This window comes from Zalophus californianus, chromosome 12 (genome assembly GCF_009762305.2).
Source record: "Zalophus californianus isolate mZalCal1 chromosome 12, mZalCal1.pri.v2, whole genome shotgun sequence".
Classification (NCBI taxonomy): Eukaryota; Metazoa; Chordata; class Mammalia; order Carnivora; family Otariidae; genus Zalophus; species Zalophus californianus.
The window spans coordinates 90,730,996-90,750,828 of record NC_045606.1 but is presented as its reverse complement, the minus strand read 5'-3'; the positions used below and the strand labels follow the sequence as shown (position 1 = coordinate 90,750,828).

The window sequence follows — 19,833 nt, the reverse complement described above, 5'->3', positions numbered from 1 at the left end:
AAGATTTTATTTATCAGAGAGAGAGAATGAGGGGAAAGGGGCAGAGGGAGAAGCAGACTTCCCACTGAGCAGGGAGTCTGAGGCAGGACTCCATCCCAGGACCCTGGGATCATGACCTGAGCCGAAGGCAGACGCTTAACTGACTGAGCCACCTGGTGTCCCTGAATTCAAGGTCTTAACTCACAGCTCTTTAGGACCTGGAAAAGCCAGCCATTGGCTTTTATCAAGTGTCTGTAGAGTGAACTGAAAGAAAAAAGTGATTAAAACATGTCAGGAGAGGAGCAGAGCCGAACTAGGGCGAAAATGTGAGGAACAAACTGACAATTTGCTAGAACTGTGCTAATACAAATTTACACACAATGGGGAATATTTATATTTGTGAATATGTAACTCACTTTTTAAAAAAAAATCTCGAAACTCAAATGAGCTAATCTACATTAAGAAGATATTTAAGACCATATATAAATATATAATATTTAATACAGTATATAAATCTGCCCACACAGCGGCTCCCTTCCCTTCCAGAAGCTCGCGCTAACTTTTGTGGATTCTAAGGGAAGGTACCGAGTGCACCCCTCCTTCTCTATGAAATGTATTCTTGTCGCTATTTGATTGGCTGTTCCTCCCAGGCGCCCTTTTATCATTGGCCACGCTTCCAGTCCATCACTCCCAGACTCAAGCACTCCATTGGTCCGCTGCCTCAGAGAGCGGTGGCTGGTTGCGCTCTGGCAGAAGGAGTTCCCCGGTGACGCCAAAGGAGCTCCCCGCCCACATTCCAAAGCCTGGGCAGAGACTTCCCGCTGTCCAGCCTTTCCGGGCGGGACGGGGCGGAAAGCCAGACTTCTGATTGGATAGGGCGGGCGAGGTGAGTATCCGATTGGTCTCTGCCCTAGAGGGAGGTGGAGTCATAGCTGGGTCCTGGAGCAGAACTGAGGAGCCCTGGGAAGTCACAAAGTTTGTGTTTGGAGCGATAGTGGAAAGTGGGCTTATTGCGAAGGGATTTTCTTGGGATGAGAGCTGATCTCCTGCCTTCATTTTGGATGCGCGCCCTGCTTTAACCCCCCTCACCCCCCCAGCCTTCAGCCAGATCCCTGGACAGCCTGTCTCTCCCGGCAGTTCTCAGACTTCCGAGGACACCGGACGGGAGCCCTTGGCAGTTCTCCCTCAGGCAGAGCAGAGAACGTTTTTCCTTTCTAAGTGCATAAGCTTCACGCACACGCGCACACACGCACACACGCGCACACACCCCGCGGAGCCGGACCTTAGCCTCCGAGGCGGCTCTGCCCGCTCCCCTCCTGCCCTCAGCATCCTCGGCCCAGCGTCCTTCGGACCAGCATGGAGGTGCTGGAGAGCGGGGAGCAGAGCGTCCTGCAGTGGGACCGCAAGCTGAGCGAGCTGTCAGAGCCCGGGGAAACCGAGGCTCTTATGTACCACACGGTGAGGACTCGGCGGGGCGGGAAAGGCGCGGCTTGCAAGGGGGGAGTATAGCTAGGGACAGGGACCTGGGAAAGAAGTACTTGGGAAGAGGCAGGCATGCCCGGAGTGAGGATCTAGGGAGAGGTGTGGTTTTTCGATCCGAACGGATAAATGTGGGCCGCTGGCCCTTTTAAAGTTTCAGTAATAGTAATGACAGTTTGTATTTCTTTGGCAATTTATACTCTCTTCCCGAGTCGTTTTCACACCTGCAATATCATTTGCTCTTGCTGTCAGTACTGTAGGCAGAAGGGGGAGATGGTGGGGAATAAGGGGAGATAGTGGGGAAAAATATGCCGCTGTTGGGTTTGCTACTGATTTTGTGGGAAGGTTTTAAAAAACTAAACAAAGTGGCATTTTCTTTCCTTCGTTGTCATATTCTCTCTTTTGTTTATATTTCAGGAAATACACGTGTGTGTGTGTGCGCGCGCGCGCGCGCGTGTGTGTTTTGGAAAGCCCCTTTGATATTAGGAGAGAGAGTACGTTATTTGGTTTCTTTAACTGTACAGCCAAGAAATCTGCTTTCTCTCTCTTCAGAGGGAAGATCAGCAGAGTATGGAAAATCTGAGGCAGTTCCATATTTCAGAAAAGCTTTGGAGAAGGTGGGACGGCTCACCAGTTCTTTGTTCAGTCTTACGCCTCAAGGACCTCGTTGGGGACTGAACTGTAACAGGAATACTGCACATTTCTTTTATAAGTTTCAATTTCAAATTTTGGCTATTAAATTTGCAAAATGAAATTCTGTTTCCAACAGCCAGCAATGTTAATATGATTTTATGTGAGATCTGTTTTTTTGTTTCTTATAAATTCAGTTTGTAATGAGAGAGAGAGAGACAGAGAGAGAGAGAGTGAACACTAATGAGAAAACAAGAAGCTTGCCTGTTTGCCTTTCATGATTTTTTTAAGGGGGTCAGTGCCAGGATATTTGAAACTTTTGCAAAATGGCCCGTAGGCTCCACCTCCTTGGCCTTTGCCTCTGGTTGACGTTATTTTGGGAAATGGGATGAGGCCCCCCTGTGATTCCCACCAAGGCACTTGTGATGGCTGAGAATGGCTTGTTGAAAAAATGCAGAGTGCCCGGCGGAGAGGGAGTGGTAGTTCGTGCTGGGGCAAAAGCCAGATGTGTAGTGCGATCTGGGTTTTGCTTACTGAGGCTTTCCCTGAGGAGACCACGTGGGCTGCATTTGGACTGAGGGCCCAGATGTGCTTCCTGTTGTCAGTACAGAACTTAGAGCACATTGGTCCTCAAATATCTTCTGGTAATTGGGTGCTCCAGGTGTTTCTGCTGACATGGGCTGCATTTTAACCATTTGTGTGTATGGGGGGGGCAGTTCTTCTCTTTTGTTCTTAAACATACTGTGAAAATGTCTCACCCAGCCGCAGTGATGCCACAGCTTTGGGATTGTCTTTCAGCTAGTGGCACGAATTATACGCAGGCATACACATTCCCTTTCTTGCATTTGTGACTTGCATTTGTGAGATCATGGACTAGGATTTGAAATGCTACCTGTGACTATGACATTAAGTCGAGACAGAACAGTTTGGGCTGGCTTTAATGAAGATCTTTATGCACAGTTTCAGGGGTAGAGACCTTACATTCCTTTTGGTATTAAGGGCTCAGTTTTTTGGTTATTGTGATGAAGAAGTGATGTGTGATTATTTTTCTTCTAACTTTATTTTTTTTAAACGACTTTTATGTCTACCACTTAGGGATGTGTCTCTCCTCTGGGAAGCTCACTCATATAAAATGCCACTCATCATTGCTACAAGTCATTGCCAACACACTGTGTATATGAATTAGTGTTGAAAGAGGTATTGGATTTAGTAGCACAGACGACTGGATTATATTCCTTCTAAACTAAGGGGAGTTTGGCAGAGATTTGAAAATAGATAACTTTCCCATCTGTTTCTTAAACTCTGTTAGGTATCCAGTTGCAGAGCTGGTTATTATTGCTATTCGTCCAAAATGTGGAATAGCCTGACCTCCAGGTCTAAATAGGGATTTAGTTAGCACATGCATGATTGCTAATGCCCTGTTTTAGCAAAACCTGTCACCTGCCTGATTTTAAAAACATAGAAGGTTCAGATCGCCTGAGGCTGGGATTGTACCGTCTCTGGTGACTTCTGTGAACCATCAGGAGCAATGTTTTTCTCTTTTGGTTAGTTGGGAAGAAGACTTCTTGGTTCAGAAGGACAAAGGCTTAGAAGGGACAGGATGGAAGTCTACAAAATAATGAAGTACGTGGATAGAATGAATATGCACTTGCTCATTAGGTCCTGACTTGTGAGAGCTTTGGGCTTCCTCTTGAAGCTTAAAAAATAGTTTCCGTACAGATGACAATATATTATTTTAAATCAGTGAGTAGTACTTTTACGAACGCTGTTGTTTCTGGAGTATGTACAGGCTAAAAGTGGGTTTAGAAAAGGTGGTGGATCTAAAAATGCGGCGTATGTCTCTTTTCTGGTTTGAAATCATTGTGAGAAACCTTGTTCCTTACCCCAAACCTGCCTGGATGTTGGGCATTTCTAACACATATGTTGTGTTCCTCTAAGATTCTATGCAAATTACATTTCTGGGAATTCATTGTGGGATTTTTGTAATTTAAAGAGCAAAACAGGCTATGCATTTTACCTACTTCTATATACACAGTTCATATTCAGAAGGATGCTCAAGAAATGGATGATTGTTTCTCGCAAGGGAACCTGGGGATTGGAGGTCAAGAGAGGGAGCAAGGGTGGGGGAGTTATTTATACACTATCCCTTTTGTACTGTTCTAATTTTTACCTCCTGAATGTATTTAGAAAATGTAAAATTAAAGCTTAAAGGCACCATGTAACACTGGACTAGAAGTAATTTTAGCTTGAGTCTCTCTAGGGGAAGGGGGGATCTGGTGCTCCATTAAAGTTCAACACTTCCCAAGTCAGTGGAGGCCTTGGGTGAAGAGAGGAGGAAGCAGGAGTGCTTGGTGGAAAGGGGCTCTAAGAATGGAGGATTAACTCTGAGTTTGGGTCTGATAAACTTTATGATCGTGGTAACTTTCTTATATCTCAGTTTAATGATCTGGAAAATAGGGATTTTTTTAAAATTTTTGCAATGACTTTATTTTTTTAAAGATTTTATTTATTTATTTGACAGAGAGAGAGACAGTGAGAGAGGGAACACAAGCAGGGGGAGTGGGAGAGGGAGAAGCAGGCTCCCTACTGAGCAGGGAGCCCAATGTGGGGCTCGATCCCAGGACCCCGGGATCATGACCTGAGCCGAAGGCAGACGCTTAACGACTGAGCCATCCAGGCTCCCTGCAATGATTTTATTCTTTGTAAAAAAAAAAAAAAGCTCTACAGTAGGAACTGTGAAGTCTTCACAAAGATAATGACAGACGTTCTGCTTGTTTTCAATGCTATTCATATGAATCCAATACTTTGTAAGGTTATTTAGTGGTTATGCACTAAAATTTTATATCTAGTTGGTGCTTAAAGTGAAATGACCAATTCCAGACAGTGGAAGGTAGAGAGTTAAGGGGATGTTCGACCTGCCCGGTATCCGGATGCAAAGGTCATCTGGCTTCCACATCTATCCCTGATGCCGGGGTGAAGTTGGCTAATTTCACAGGCTGGTGAGATTCCTGGCTTCCTCCTTCCTCCTGGCTGGCCCCGCAACTCATGTGGCTCCGATGGGACACTGAAGCTTTTGGGTCGGTGTTCCACCTTGGAGACAACTCCTGTTGTTGGCCCGGGCCAGGTTCTGAGGGGGAACCTGGGCCCCTCCTGGCTTGAGAAGATCATTACTTGTCACCTGATCTCTACAAACTGAAGGATGAGTAATGAGTTCTAGTAGGAGAATTGCAAAGCAAGTATACTTTGTCTTCAAGGCCCTCACTTCACCTTTCACGTTTTCCTCCCTTCTTGGGCCCCAAGTACTCACTGTAATTGTATTCCCTTTCTAACTCCCCATCCTAAATTTTGCTCTCACGAAAGATCTGATGAGCTTACACTGAATATTTAACTGTTAGTAAGGCTAAACCTATGACCCTAAATGGGCATTTATATTTAACAGTAATTACTTCAGCTCAGAAGGGTGAATCTCTAAATGGAGAACTTAAGGCAATACCTATTGGTTGTAGGGGAGTGGAGGGAGTGCGCAGTGGTCTTCTACTCCATATATGTGGACCTTATTCATCAGGCAGCCAGGTACCTGTGTTGCTAATTTATCTGTGATCTGAAGGATTTTCAATGGCTTGATGAAATTTCTTTGACCTATTATATTTTTGTGTCTGAAATTGTTCTCATGGTGATAACCCAGGTTGGGGGAAGGTAGACTCCACACAGCCCTGAAAGATGAGAGGACAGCACTGAGTTTTGTACTTGCCCTCTTTCTTGAAAGACTCCCAAATAATAACATTCTATGGAAGCAGGGTGGTCTGATGTGAAGTTGCTCTTGCAACAAATGAGGCATTGCCTCTAGATTAATAATTGAATTAAATTATAATGTTTGCAGCTGTAAGTGAAACTGATTCAGACTTTTTATACAATAAGGAAATTATTATGTCATGTCGTAAGAGGCCTAGAAGTATAGCTCCTTGTTTGACTGATTCGGCAACTCTATCTATCTATCTATCTATCTATCTATCTATCTATCTATCTATCTATTTTTTTAAACGTTTTATTTACTGGGACGCCTGGGTGGCTCAGTCGGTTAAGGTCTGCCTTCAGCTCAGGTCATGATCCCAGAATCCTGGGATCAAGCCCCACATGGGGTTCCCTGCTCAGCGGGGAGGCTGCTTCTCCCTCTCCTTCTGCCACTCCCCCTGCTTGTGCTCTCTCTCTCTCTGTCAAATAAATAAATAAAATCTTTTAAAAATTTACTTTTGACAGAGAGAGAGATAAAGCAAGCAGGGGGAGCAGGAGAGGGAGAAGCAGGCTCTCCACGGAGCAGGCCCTGACTGAGCCACCCAGGTACCCTCAGCAACTCCTCTAAATGCCATCCATCTACGTGCAGATTTCATCTTTGGGTTGGATGCAGCCAGAAAACAGCTCATTCCCAGATGAGTTTCGGGTGTTGGATTCAAAATGACAATATCCAGAGGAAAGGGGGCGCCTGGGTGGCTCGGTCGCTAAGCGTCTGCCTTTGGCTCAGGTCATGAACTCAGGGTCCTGGGATCGAGCTCAGCACTGGGCCCCCTGCTCAGTGGGAAGCCTGCTTCTCTGTCTCCCACTCCCTCTGCTTGTGTTCCCTCTTTCTCTGTCTCTGCTGTCTCTCTCTCTGTCAAATAAATAAATAAAATCTTAAAAAAAAAAATATCCAGAAGAAAAAGAGGTTGAATCTTCCTGTGTCCCTTTTTAGGATGGAAGAAACTTTTTTCAGAAACCCACCAGCTCATTTCTCTTTGTGCTTCCTCAGCAAGGATTGGGTCGGTTGACCATTTTAAAACCAATGGCTGGAAAGGGATTTGCATGATTGGCTCAGATTAATCATTTGGGGATTGAGGAGCTATTGGTGGCTCAATCAGCATGATTGTAATGATCATTAGAAAAATAGTCCAAGTTGGCAGTCCTTTCTTTAGTGTGTTTGTTTGACCAATGGCTGTTTTCCTCACAGAGATGGGCTAGCAAATGGAAAATGTTTTAAAATCCACAATAATTAGCCTTGGAAACAAAAGATCAACCCAAGTCCTGTGCCACTTGCAGAGCTCTAAGAGTGTTATTTAGCTGTGCTAATAGCGCCCAGTGAAGGAAGACTATGGAGACAGAACGGGCCTCTGAAATGCCTCTCTGAAATGCACACAAAGGCTGTCAGGGAGGGTGTGCTGCGGTGTCCCAACCCACTGACTAGGAAACGTAGAATTAACTATATTATCTGACCTGTCTGTATCAGGGTCAGATATTGGGGCCAGAGGTAACTCACTAAGCCTGTAATCATGCTTATCATGCAAGAAAAGAATGACTTGTTTAGTTCGAGGTCCACACAATCTCAAATCAGCAGGTAGAAAGCGGAATGTCAGTTTTAAAAGAAGCTGTTTTTTTCAGTTGCTTGTGGCCATTCACGTATTGATAAGCCCGTGTGTGCCTCTTGGCATCTTGAGCTGCCTGCCTAAGCCTGGCATGGCTCTGACCTGTTTGCTGTCTTGGGGCAAATGGCCGTAGGCCTTGGTGGGGCATTTAGTAGGGTTTTGAGCCCACAGCTGTCGGATGTCTGAATTGTCCAAGTGAGTAATTTTATGGAAGAGGGGAGTGTTCATGTTCCCTGTCGGTGCAGAGTCAGGATTGGAAGAAAATGATGAGACCCACGATCTTTGGGTCAACTTTGAGCCTGTTCCTCTCCCTTGCTGCTCATCATATGCTCTCCGTCTCTTTCAAATGAAATTCTAAGTGACCTCGATTTTCCCTGTAATCGAATCCTATAGGTCATCTGTGAGGCACATAGGACGCATTAGCCTGTTTTATCTACCGATTTTATCCACCGAGAATCTGAGGCCTAGATCAGTACAGCATTTGCTCAGCTGGAACACAAGTTCCTTGAGGACAGGGGACATGACTTTGGCTTTCTGTATTCCCATGATGCTTAGCCAAGTGCGGGATGCTCAGAGATAGAAAATAATTGCTTGATGCCTAATTAAGTGGAGTGAGGCAGTCTTGGAGAATGGATAAGCTTGCTGGCCTCGACCTCTTTTGTTAATATATTTTTTAAACTCTGAATTCTTGTAAATGCTTCCGGAAATCTGAAAATTTAGTGTGAAAGCGACCTGGGTAATTCAGTGTCAATGTCTTTTCTTGTTTAGTTTATAGAGAACAAGGTGGGAGTGTGGGTGAATTTCGAACAATCGAACCCTGGTCTCCACCAGTGTGGAGTGGAGGGCAGCATGGTGGAAAGGGTGGGCTTTGGAGCCAGGCAGATTCAGCGTCAAGGGCCACTGGTTCTCTAGTGACCTTGGGCAAGTTACCTTACATGTCACTGCTTGGCCCGTAATAGACACGCTTTTCCACCGTCTCCCCTGAGTTAACTGTCTTTTCTCTGGGGAAAAGATGCCCCGACCTCAGGAGTCTGACATCACTCAGGAAGCACGGGGGCCTGTTATTAGTCTCTCTCACACTTCTTCATTTCCTGCCCTCCCCAGCTTCTACCTTCTGCTGTAAACACAGGTCTCTGCCTTGAACACATGTTTGCCAGATGCTGTTGCCCCCTCTTGCCCATTTTTTTTTCTCTCTTGTTTACTGCCAGGTTTTCTCAAACAAGTAGTCAATACCTACTGCCTGCATTTCCTTCCTTTCCACGTACTTCTGCACCCTGTCAGTTCTGGTTCCCACTGTTGCTAGAAGGTCCTCCAACTTCTCTCTAACCACTGTATCCAGTCTCTTCTCTGTCCTTACCTGCTAGGCCTCATGGAAGTAATTTGGCAGCATTGAATACAAGGTCATCTCATACTCGTTCTTGCTTTGGCTTCCATGACGGTCTGGTGGGCTCAGCTTTTCCTTCTTCACTGGCTTCCTTGCCACCTATTAAATGTGAGCGTTAGGTACTTGGCCTTGTGTTCTTTCTTTATGCTCCCCCGGGCTCCTGTGTCACCTTCAATACAGCTGGTTCTCAGATCTTTGTATCTATTATCTGTCTCTTGACGGAAAGTGGGAGCTCTTTGGTATGACCCAAGCTTCTTTTGGGCCCTCATTCGCTCTGGAAAAGCTCTGACTGGATAATCCTTGAATCTTCATGACGCATCACTCTAAAAGGAGTAGGGGAAACTTTGAACCCCCTTTATCACTGTACCTCATTTATCTCGGGCAATGTTTACTGACTCAGCTCTCCTATAGTATAGACCCATGAGCAGCTCACAGGTCATTACTGGGACACTTTTAGAGTCAGTGTCACCCATCAGATGCAAGCTATGTTTTGGCTGGGATTGTGCTTATTCTTTGGGTTTGGGAAACACTGTGTGGTGTTCTGGGGTGGTATGTCTAAATTTTTCTAGGACTGCATGGAAGGTCAATGCAAAAATCAGACATAACTTCTTAGAATCATGTGCCATATACTCTGCTGTTGTGTATAGCTGCTGTCAAGCTCAGTTGCAATTGCCTCACGTTGAACTGCCTGCCTCTGAATTGCTCTGTTCTGGAGTAATTTATTTACCTAAACTGTGCTGACATTACTGAAGAGCTTTGTCATTTTGTTGTGTGAACTCGTTGTGTTGCAAGTTACTTGACATTCTGGGTCTCCCTTTATCTGGCTGTAAAATACTGCACTTGTATCACATGGCCCCCAAATTTCTTTTAACCCCATAGTTCTGTTCTGGGTATCATGCTCCTACCTTTGAAAGGCTCTCAGCTTTAAAAAATGATATAAAATACCAACAAGAAGTTTAGTTGATTGCTTATATCATTGAGGCAACTCAGTTGGCAGATGTTGTGTTGCACTCTGTAGCCTCTCTTTCCTGACTTAAGACCTTGCTTCAGTAAAACCCAGACAAAATAAAGAATGGAAAAACAGAGAGGCACAGAGGTAGGAAACATTTTTTTAACATCAGAAAAAAAAAAAAAATCTACTTCAGACTTCTTGGCAAATAAGAAGAGTCTGGGGAAAAAAAATCCACAAACAGTTTCCTAGTTGTCTGAGTGGAAAATCCTGGTTTTTAACATTTCATATCTTGGAAATGTCTGAATAGTTTTTGTTTAAAGGGAAATTCCTTTTGGCTGAGAAAGAGCCTGCAGGATTCAAACTGATAGGGTGATGTTTTTAGAAAACTTGGAGGAAATAAGGATTTGTGATGAAAGTGCTTTCTCACTGGCCAATTGTGTTAAACAGAAATTCAAATCCAAGGTTACCAATCATAGCATTGTAAAGGTTGAAATATTAACTCCGTCCTTCCCATGGCTTCCTGTCCATGCATCCTGGGGAAACATCTCTCATAGCTGGTCCTTCCTCCAATTTGAGGAACTTAATGAACTGCTTTTCTAAACCTGTGCATGTTCTAGGCAGGAGGATATACATTCTTGACCTTGTAGCTCTCCTAGTTGAGTGGGAAGGAAGCTATATAAACAAGTCATTAAATACCTGGTGTACATTTTGCATTAGAACTGTATTCAAAGTATTTCTGGAGTACAGAGGATGGAATCACAATTCCAAAGGAGGTGAAGAGTTTGGGAACACATCACAGAGCAGGTGATATTTACAGCGGGTCCTGACGTATAAATAGGAGTTCTCTAGGCAGTGGGAATAGCAAGTAGAGAGTTGGAATGTGTAAAATGTCATGGTTGATTCTAGAAATCCCAAATAGTTTTATGTACTTTGAGAGTACTCTGTGGGGGTGTTGGGAGATATAAGATCCTAAAAGATCTGCATGCCTTGTTAACCATTTGGATGTTCTTTTGTGGGCAGTGGAGTAGGAGGCTGTTAGGGCTTTTAAGAAGAGAGGCAGAGGAACAAAAATGTGTTTTAGAAAGGAAACCCTAGTGGTTATGAAGGACGGATTGGAGGGTAAAATTAACGGTGGCAAGATGATCTGTGGCTGGCTTTTTCATCCATGAGGTTGAACAAGACACCATAGGGCCTTGAACCTGCCAGAGAGGAGCACATGAATCAAGCAGGGGCTAAGAGCTGGACTGGGAGACTTGGTGACCTTGGGGGATGGGAGGGGGCATGGGAGACCTCCCGTTTTCTGAAGTGGCAGACTGAGTTGGCCATGCTTCAAGTGACCTGAAAGGGGAAATTGAGAGGAGGAATGAGTTTGGTGGGGAAAATAATGACTTCACTTTCCCACATAGTGAGTCTGATGTGTTCATGGAACATCCAGGAGCTCTACTTCAAAGGCATTTGGGAACTTGGGTTTGGAGTTTGGAGAAAGGTCTGGTCTGGAGGTGTAGACTGGGGATGCTAAAAGTCTGGTGGGGATCAACGAAGCCCATAGCCCGCAGAAGCTGGTTCAGGGAGGGTAGGTGAGAGTGAAGAGTGAGGGGAAGGCCAAGGATGGAGCCCTGGGGGCCCTAGAAGTGTGGGCGGGGGGCCAGGCATCTGCAGATGGGACTCAGAAAGAACCGACAGGAAAATGTGTAGAAAATCCAGGAAAATCCCATCACAGGATCCAAGAGAAGAGAGCGTTGCTAGAGAGTGGTTAATATAAATAAAGGCTGAGTGTGCACTTCACCTAGCTTCAAGGACTACATGCATGTCGGCTGAGGATAGTACCTGTGTCTCGGGGCTACAGTGGCCTCCCCATGGTCTGAGCCCGTGGCACACTCCGCAGCCTTGTGCTTCGGGAGCCGAGACCTGGCTTCCAGGCAGAAGCCGAAGGCAGACAGACAGGAACTAGGAGTAAAGAGGCATGGTGGGTAATCTAGACAACACTGTCTCTTTCTTTCCTTTGTTTTCGTACAAACCTGAAAGCAATCCTTAATATTGGCCTTGGAGACTGTCACGGTGCCCATGCCGTTTTCTGAGGGTACTTCCTTCATTCTCTCCAGGCTGAGTCCATCTGTCCCTGTATGTCCTTCTGGTTGGCGACCGAGTTTGTGCATGTGTCCCTTTGTGCACGTGCCACTTCTGGCTTTGGGGCATGTAAAAGACTGGCCTCTGGACTCTGACATCTGTATGAGAGTGTTGGGGTTTGCCAAATGCCTGTAAGATTTGAGACTTCCTTTCTCTATTTCTTCTGACTCTCCCCATGAAGAAAGTATTGGGTAGGCCCACTGATGGCCAAATATGGGTTTGATCACAGATACATCAACAATATGCAACAGGAAAAAAAAATAAGCTAATTGCCTCCATTTTTGTATGATATAATAATAGGGGCAGGTGAGGACCAATGGTTTTGTTATAGGAATAGGAGCCTGAGGGTTTTCCAGTGGAAGGAACATTCAAATAAATGATGCAGCTTCAAAGAAAATGTGCAGCTACACGCAGTGCCTGGGTTTTGGAACCTATAAAGGGGACTCTGGCGGGACATCCTGCGGCCCTCCCCCGGCCCCCTATGTGTCCCCTGCATGCTGGGGCCGGCTCCTACCTTTGTTCTCTACTGTGCTGCCATCTCCCTCAGCCCCGAGGAACAGGCATGGGAGGGGGCGCTCTGCAGCCAGGACTGAGGGCCGGTGCCGGAGGGCCAAAGGAAGAGGGGGCGGGGAGGAAGGAGAATTCCACTTCCCCTGCTGCCCAGGGAGGAAGCTGGCGGTCCTTCTCAGCCACCTGTGAGGAGACACCAAGTTTGGGAACCACCCCCGAAGTTCAGCTGCAGTGTGGGTTGAGTGGTCTCTTGGCTGACCGGGAAATGGCTGATTTTTTTCATCCCATGATTTCAGTAACTAAATGTCTTGTGCGCTGGAAGCACCTACGTGTACAAACTTAAAAAAAAAAATAGATTTAATTTTTTTAGAATAGCTTTAGGTTCACAGCAAAATGGACCAGAAGGTACAGTGAATTCCTATACACCCTCTGCCCTCCCCGCAGCACGTGCAACCTACCCCACTGTCGACATCCCAGTGCTACGAACTTTGGAATATGGATTCATAGGCTGGGGTTACCTGTGGCAGCTTTTGATATTAACTTTTTTATTTTTTTAAATATGTTGGCTATTGGAATTTAAATAAAAATAAATAAAATTAGTCACAGACAAGGTTCCCTTTTGTAGTCCAACAAGAGGCCAAATTGGCCCACAGGGGCCTTAAATGTGTGTGTATATGTGTGTGTATAGGCAGTTTTTTCTTTTGTTTTAATAAAAACTTACTCCAAACAATTTAGGAGCAGACCTATGGATTTCAGTAGAATACAATTAAAAAGTTAAAATGTGGTATTTCTCCCACCCCCGATTTTCTGTTTGCAAATGGTGTAGGCACTGTTTGGAAAGGAGGGTGGGATTGACTGGGGGAAATCCGTATTTTTTTGTAACCAGAGTGCCCAAAGCCCAGCTTTGTAGCTGTGACTTCTGACTTCCTAGCCTGAGATGGTATTTGTTTCTGAGGCCCGGCCAGGGGTTGTTTTTCCGGTTTTGCTCTGGATTTGCAAGTTTTCCTTCCAGGGCTCTTGGCAGTCCGTGACCCACGTTTGGGAGGTGCTGGAAGCCTGGCGCTCCGGGCTGAGGATGACCGAGCCCAGGTGGACACAAACCTGCTCCCCACCCTGGCCTCCAGGGCATTGCGTTTTCTCTGAAGGTGCCCACCAACCCCAGAAGTCTTGAACGAGGGCATTTTCGTGTGTGATGAGAACGAGAAGCAGAAAAATAGCAGCCAGAAAACCATTTGGTGTTTCAGCTGTGTTTACATATTCGGAACATGAGGTGGGTCGAAAACCAGTGTTTCCTTCTGATTTAAATACACAGTTATAGGAGGAAACTGAAATTAAGCCTGGCCCAGCTGAGAGGTGGGATGGTTGAGTAACTGAGCATGATGAATGTTCTGTTCAGCTTTCTTATTCCCACACTTCCTCTTTCTGGTGTGGGACTCTGAAGGCCCTGATGTCTGCTGATGGCTCAACCACTGGGGGGACAGGGTGTCAGTAGAAAAGGCAGGGATTTGGGGTCAGCACGCACTTCATAGCCCTTATCGCCAGCAAGTAATTATTTATTCAGTGCTTCCAAGCCTTGTTGGCCTGGCACTCACGGACAATGATGTTATCTGCGGGGTGCCCCGAAGCAGTGGGTGAGGCGGCTCACGGCCCCCGGGCTCTGTCAACTCCATCCTCTGCTTGGGGCACTCCTTATAGGCACACTGGTTGGGAAGCTACCAGAACAGTGCTGAGCACAGCACAGTTATTCAGTAAAATATTCGCTGCTTGAGTTGAATCCATGACTCTGGGCTTAGTCTGGTGCTAGCATTCCCTACTTCGGATACCCTTCCGAGGCTAGTTCACAAGGCCATGAGCAAGGATGAGTGACATGATATGAATAATGTGTCTATCTCTGTGCCTGGTGTATGGCCACTGCGTAGGAGATACTAGTTGTCTGTACTCCTTTTTTTTTTTTTTTTTTTTAACTTCAGTAATTTCAGGGATGTAGAGGAAGAAAATCCTTGCTGAGTTTTAAACGTCAGGGGAAAAAAAAACAGAATAAAGCCTCTAATGTGACCTCATTATATGTATGTATGTATGTATGTACTTTCTCCAGTTTTATTGAGATATAATTGATATCTAACGTTGCATTGTATAAGTTTAAGGCGTGCAACATAATGATGTGATATGTGTATATATTCAAAACGACCACCACAGTAAGTTTAATTAACATCTGTCACCTCACATAGTTACAAATTCTTTTTCTTGTGATGAGAGCTTATAAGATCTACTCTCTTAGCCACTTTCAAATATATAATACAGTGCTGTTAACTATAGTCATCATCTTGTACGTCACACAGCCAGAACCTGTTTGTCTTATCACTGGAAGTTTGTACCTTCGACCCCCTTCACCCTAATATGGCCTGATTGTGACTAGACATTTGGCGGGGGATAAAGAACCTTAACTTTTTTTAGTTCCTATCTGAATCTTTTTAGGGTGAAGGCCTGGTATTGATTTGCATGACTAAATTCACAGTTGGATTTTTCAGGCACCTGCTTCTGCAGAACTGAAATTGTTTGGAGGTTTTGGGGGATGGATTGGTGGCAGGTGTTAACATTTCTCAAGTTGCAAGAGGGAAGGCAAGGGGGTCTGGCCCCTTCGCTGTCCCTGCCATCCCCTGAAGCAACTATTTATGAGAGGATATTAAGATCATTTGCAGTGTTTTTCTAACATGAATAATGTTTCTGGGGCTAATTGTGAGATGCTGAGGAATCCATTAGCATGAGAGTGGGAAGGGGGAGCCCTGTGGGGCCCAGCTGTAGCACAGGGGAGAAACCTGAAGGGCTTTCTGCTTGTCCCCTTCCTGGGCAGAGCAATTTAAATGCTGTTGATAAGTCACAGCAACTGGCATATAAGCCACTGGCTCTCTTTCTGACCCATGGCCTGACTGCATACGGCCTTTGACCTTCCAGAGTAGTTGATGTAAGGACAATTGAGCGACAGAACCTGCCCTGAGCCTGCGTTCTTGGGAAGCAGATTCTAAGTCGGTCTTCTCTGCCTGCCTTTTATCTGGACTAGCCAGCATCTTATCTGATAGACGTTCCAGAGATTCCGGCATGTGAATGGACCCCCTCCCATAAGACCTTGTTATTATTTTGGCAATTTCAGTAGGGCTTTGTGGGGGAGCTGCTAGAAACCTGTGCCCAAATCTCCACTCTCTCCGGAAGTTGTATGTCTTTATTTTAAATAACAACAACAACATCACTAAATTGCTGGTAATGGGGCTGAATGCCAATGGGAGAAAATCCTTAGCTGTAGAAGCTAACAAATTTGAATGAGTTACCCGATGGTTCTTCTCTGTGGAGCTGCATTACTGCAAAGCAGCTGGTCCACTGGTGGACTGGTTAGCCCTTTGTTGGTTTTTCATGAGATGTAGACGACTTTGATGACAAGTTTGTTCTTTGGTATTTGCCAACCAAAAGAAAAATATCTTGGTAGTTAGCTTTATTTTTCTTCCTTGCCCTTTTGAGAAACTATTACCTGTGCCAAATTTGCTTCTCAAAACAAAAAACAAAAAACAAAAAAGAACAAGAACTAAAGTTTCAGGATTGGAACTGTATATGTCCCTTAGCTTCAAAATACACTATTAAACATTAGTTTGTTTTATGAACGTAGCTTTACGAACCAAGAAGTCCTGAGTTAGGCTTTCCAGGACCAGTGTAGTGGCTGAACAGTGCCAGTGGGTCTCAGGATTGTCTCACGTTTTCATTCTGCCATCTTTAGCAGGTAGACCTTTGTCCTCCTGGGCATTGCCTCATGACTGCAAGATGACTGCATCACCTCCAGCATTACGTCAGCTTCCCTGGCAGGAAGAAAATGGGAGGGCAAAGCAAAAGGGGGTAGTACCTGTATTAGAAAAGCCAAGGCTTGCTCTGTGGTCCCAGCAGGGTTTTGCTGGCTATCCCTCCCTGTCACAGAGCATCCAGGAAGGTGAGTGGTTTAGCCAGACACCTTGCTACTCTGAACAAGATGGGCATGCCTGGTGGTGAGGAGGGAGGACAGGATGAATACCAAGTGGCCAAGCAGCAGTCTGCCTCACTACAAAATAACACTTTTCCAAACTTAGAGGATCTTAGATCTCATAGGGACCTTTGACATGGCTGAGCACAACCCCTTCATGTCACAGATAAGGGAACTGCTTTATTTCCTTTCTACTTCTCTGCTCAGTGTGCCAAAAACCCCCAGTTGTACTTTTTGGCACTCCTGGGCTGAGCGGCTCGTCCCAGATGTATAAACTGTGCCCAGAATGTGAGTGGGCTGTCAAGTCCCTTTCACCAGGGAGGAGAGCGGCAGGGACACAGGTGGTTTGTATACGGGAATCAAAAGGTCTGATTATGCTTTCTCAGGAAAAGCAGCTGGCCAACAGAAATTACTGGGTGCCTCTGAGTACAGAACCTGGAATCTGGCTTCCTGGAATGATCACAAAAAAATAGAAGCTCAGTCCTGCCCTTGAGGAGCCAAGCCTAGCAAGACCTCCAGAGCAATCACATGTGTAAGACCAAGCAGAGACACAGGCTAACAATGAAGAAAATCCGGGGCAGACAGAGTAGCTAGGCCAGGAAGGTGGTTTGGAGGAACTGGCCGTGAGTAGGGATGTGTAAAGGCCTATTTGGTGGAGAGCAGTGGTGTCTAAAAACAGTGGTTTGAGAGTAAGCAACATTTGCCTGGTTGGAGCCATTTGCTAATGGCTGCCTGAAGCCTCGTGTGTTTTCTTTAGAAGAGCGGCCTGAAGGCAACCGTGTTTGTGGATTCCTCACAGAGCTAGTATGAAGTTAGCCAGATTTATTGGAATGTATCTGAAAGACCACTAGTTCTGTAGCAGCTTTCCCTTTGATTTTTCAGTTTCAGCCTTCTTCCCTTCCCCCATCTCCTAGGACCGCCCAGGAGCCCTGACATTTCATTTCTGCCCTGACTTCTCCTGTGCCCGGAATGTGAGTGGGCTGTGAAGAAGCCCACTTCTCTGGGGGCCCATCCAGTCTCCTCAGCGCGGGATCCTGCTAGTGCTCTGGAGGGCATTCTCCACCCTTGCCTTGGGGCCATGTGGTAGAGGAGGCCACAATGAGGAGACCGGTGTCTCAGGCTCTCCTGCCCCACAGTGGAGCAGGCAGACAGTTTTTGGCATTGAGAGTCTCTAGGTGTCTTGGCTTGGGCTGTTACCACAAAATTCTGTAGACTGGGTGGCTAAAACAGCAGAGGCGGGGAAGTCCAAGATCAAGGGATTAGCAAATTCTTCCTCTAGTCTTCTTGGCTTTCTTTACACTGTGTCTTCACCTGGTGGCGAGAGAGAGCTCTGGTGTTTCTTTCTCAAAGAACATTAATCCTGTCATGGGGGTTCTACCCTTATGACCAACCACCTCCAGATACCATCGCACTGGGGGTTAGGACATCATAGGAATGTTGGGGTGACATAGTCGGTCCATGGCAATGAGGGTTCACTAGAGTTTCATGAGGCTCCCAAATGACAAGTGGTGGTGACCAGAGCAATGTGCTCTCTGCTGGAAGAAACCTACGAGAAGTGAGCACCTGGCTGTTCTGAAGCTGGGTCCATGACCCAGGTGGGTCTGGGAACCTCCTGAAATGCTCTCCAGGTTATTGAGGTGGAGTGCAAATGTGTGTTTTTCATCACATTTTCAAAAGTTATTTATGACCCCCCAAATGTTAAAGAGCTAGCGTCTTGGAGACTGTGGAGGCTGAAAGGGCTCAGGTCTGTGCACAGTGGTGCCCACTGCCAACATCCTGTGTGCATGGCCGAGAACCATTGCTGTGCTGCTGTCCGTACCCCAGAATGTTCCAGGGAAGCCCTGCTCCTTCTTGCTCCTTGGGGTACTCATTAGACACTGACCACTGACAGGTAAGCAGCACTGTTTGTCCCTTAAACCTAACCCTTTGTCTTTGTCTTCTGGGGGACAAACTCCTCCCTCCACTGCCTGACGCTTTTTTGGAGAAAGCATAAAAAATGAGTGGTTTACATCATAAGCCAAAGAGAAAAAAAGATCTTACTTATGAAAGACATTTCGTAGTATTCTCAAGATACTGACTCAAAGCAGGCAAAAGTTGAAGCTGTCTTTTCTGACCATATATGGAGGGCTCCGGCCCACATATTCATTCATGACACCCAGTCCTAAAGCTAGCTCACCCTTACTTTGTTCTCCTCCACTTCCTGGTCCTCCCGCATCACAAATTCTTCTCTACATCCGTTTTGAATTTTATTTGACCTAATATTGTAGGTTTCCTTTAAGCCATTGAAATCATTTTTGAAACATGGTTAACATGAAGAAATTTTAGAAGCACAGACCTTCCTAGAATCTGGGCCAGCCGAGGGCTGGCTCACTCCTGACCTGGGCGCCATCCCCGAGGGACATCTCCTTTTCCCCATCCGGGCCTCTTCTTCCTGTCGCCTTCCTGTCTCTCTTGCCCCATTCTTGTGTCCTCAGCTCTCCTTTCTTTCTTTCTCTCATCTAGGCCCTTCCCTTCTTCTCTGACTGCGCTCTGACTCTGCCACTGTTTCTAGAGCTTTCCTCAGTCCTGACAGCAAGCGGACCCGAACTCGGGGTTTAGAATCTCTTCTTAGATTCTCCTGCCTCGTTGCAAGGGCTGGTGAGCTCTGGCCGATGATGGCGTTCTGGAGGTGGTCACGATAGTGCTGTACATTGTGAAGGGTCTTTTGGGGGAGACTGGGAACTACAGGGTTGACTTTCCAAAGGTATGGGGCAGTTTGGGACCCAGGAGAGGTTACATTGTGGAGTAACTGGGCCAATGTAGACGTAAGGAGCAGGAGTAGCCAAGGGAAGAGCTAGTCACTCTTACATGCCACTGAAGAATTGTTTTGGTGAACAGTGGAAAACGTCTGCCCTAATTTTGCCTTTCTTGTCTCCTGCCCCTGCAGTTGAAATACTGAGAACTTCCAGCCTATTGCTCTACGAGTTCTGGAGCAAACATGAGCGAGCCAGTTATGTATTTTAGGAGCCTGCTCCCTTGTTTGGGAAATCTGGATCTAGGTTTTCTATTTATAGGTGTCTGTAATGCTTGGGGGAAGCCCAGGGCCCCAGCAACCCCTCCAGCCCTTTTCTCCAGTTGTGTTTATCCAGGCCTTGGGGTGTGGCCTTCTAGGCTGAGACCTTAACTAGGCCACAGTCGCTTCTGTGGCTGGCCCCACCCCTGAGTAGCTTCAGGCCAGATGAACGCGTGGAACTATGAGCCTCCAGCTATGACCATCCCACAGCCTAGAGCAATGGTTTTGATCTTGGCTACATGTCATAATTACCAGACAGCTTAAAAAAATATTGATGCGTGGGTCCCAGCCCCAAGAGATTCTGAACTGATTGGTTCTGGGATGAGG

At 46.0% G+C, this 19,833-nt stretch overlaps 1 protein-coding gene across 3 annotated transcripts in view; it reads left to right on the top strand.

Moving 5' to 3' along the window:
- The first annotated feature begins 601 nt into the window (after window positions 1–601).
- CREB3L2 (cAMP responsive element binding protein 3 like 2) overlaps window positions 602–19,833 on the top strand; it is a 109,930-nt gene continuing 90,698 nt past the window's right edge. For 2 of the 3 annotated variants that reach the window (XR_003516433.2, XM_027573698.2), the window contains exon 1: window positions 905–1,437. Coding sequence is in view for 1 of the 3 variants with exons in the window: in XM_027573698.2 (XP_027429499.1) it covers window positions 1,336–1,437 (102 nt within the window). In the remaining 2 variants the exon portion in view is untranslated. Of the gene's footprint in view, window positions 866–904; window positions 1,438–19,833 lie in introns of those variants that run through there. The other variant, XM_027573699.2, reaches the window with a different exon arrangement.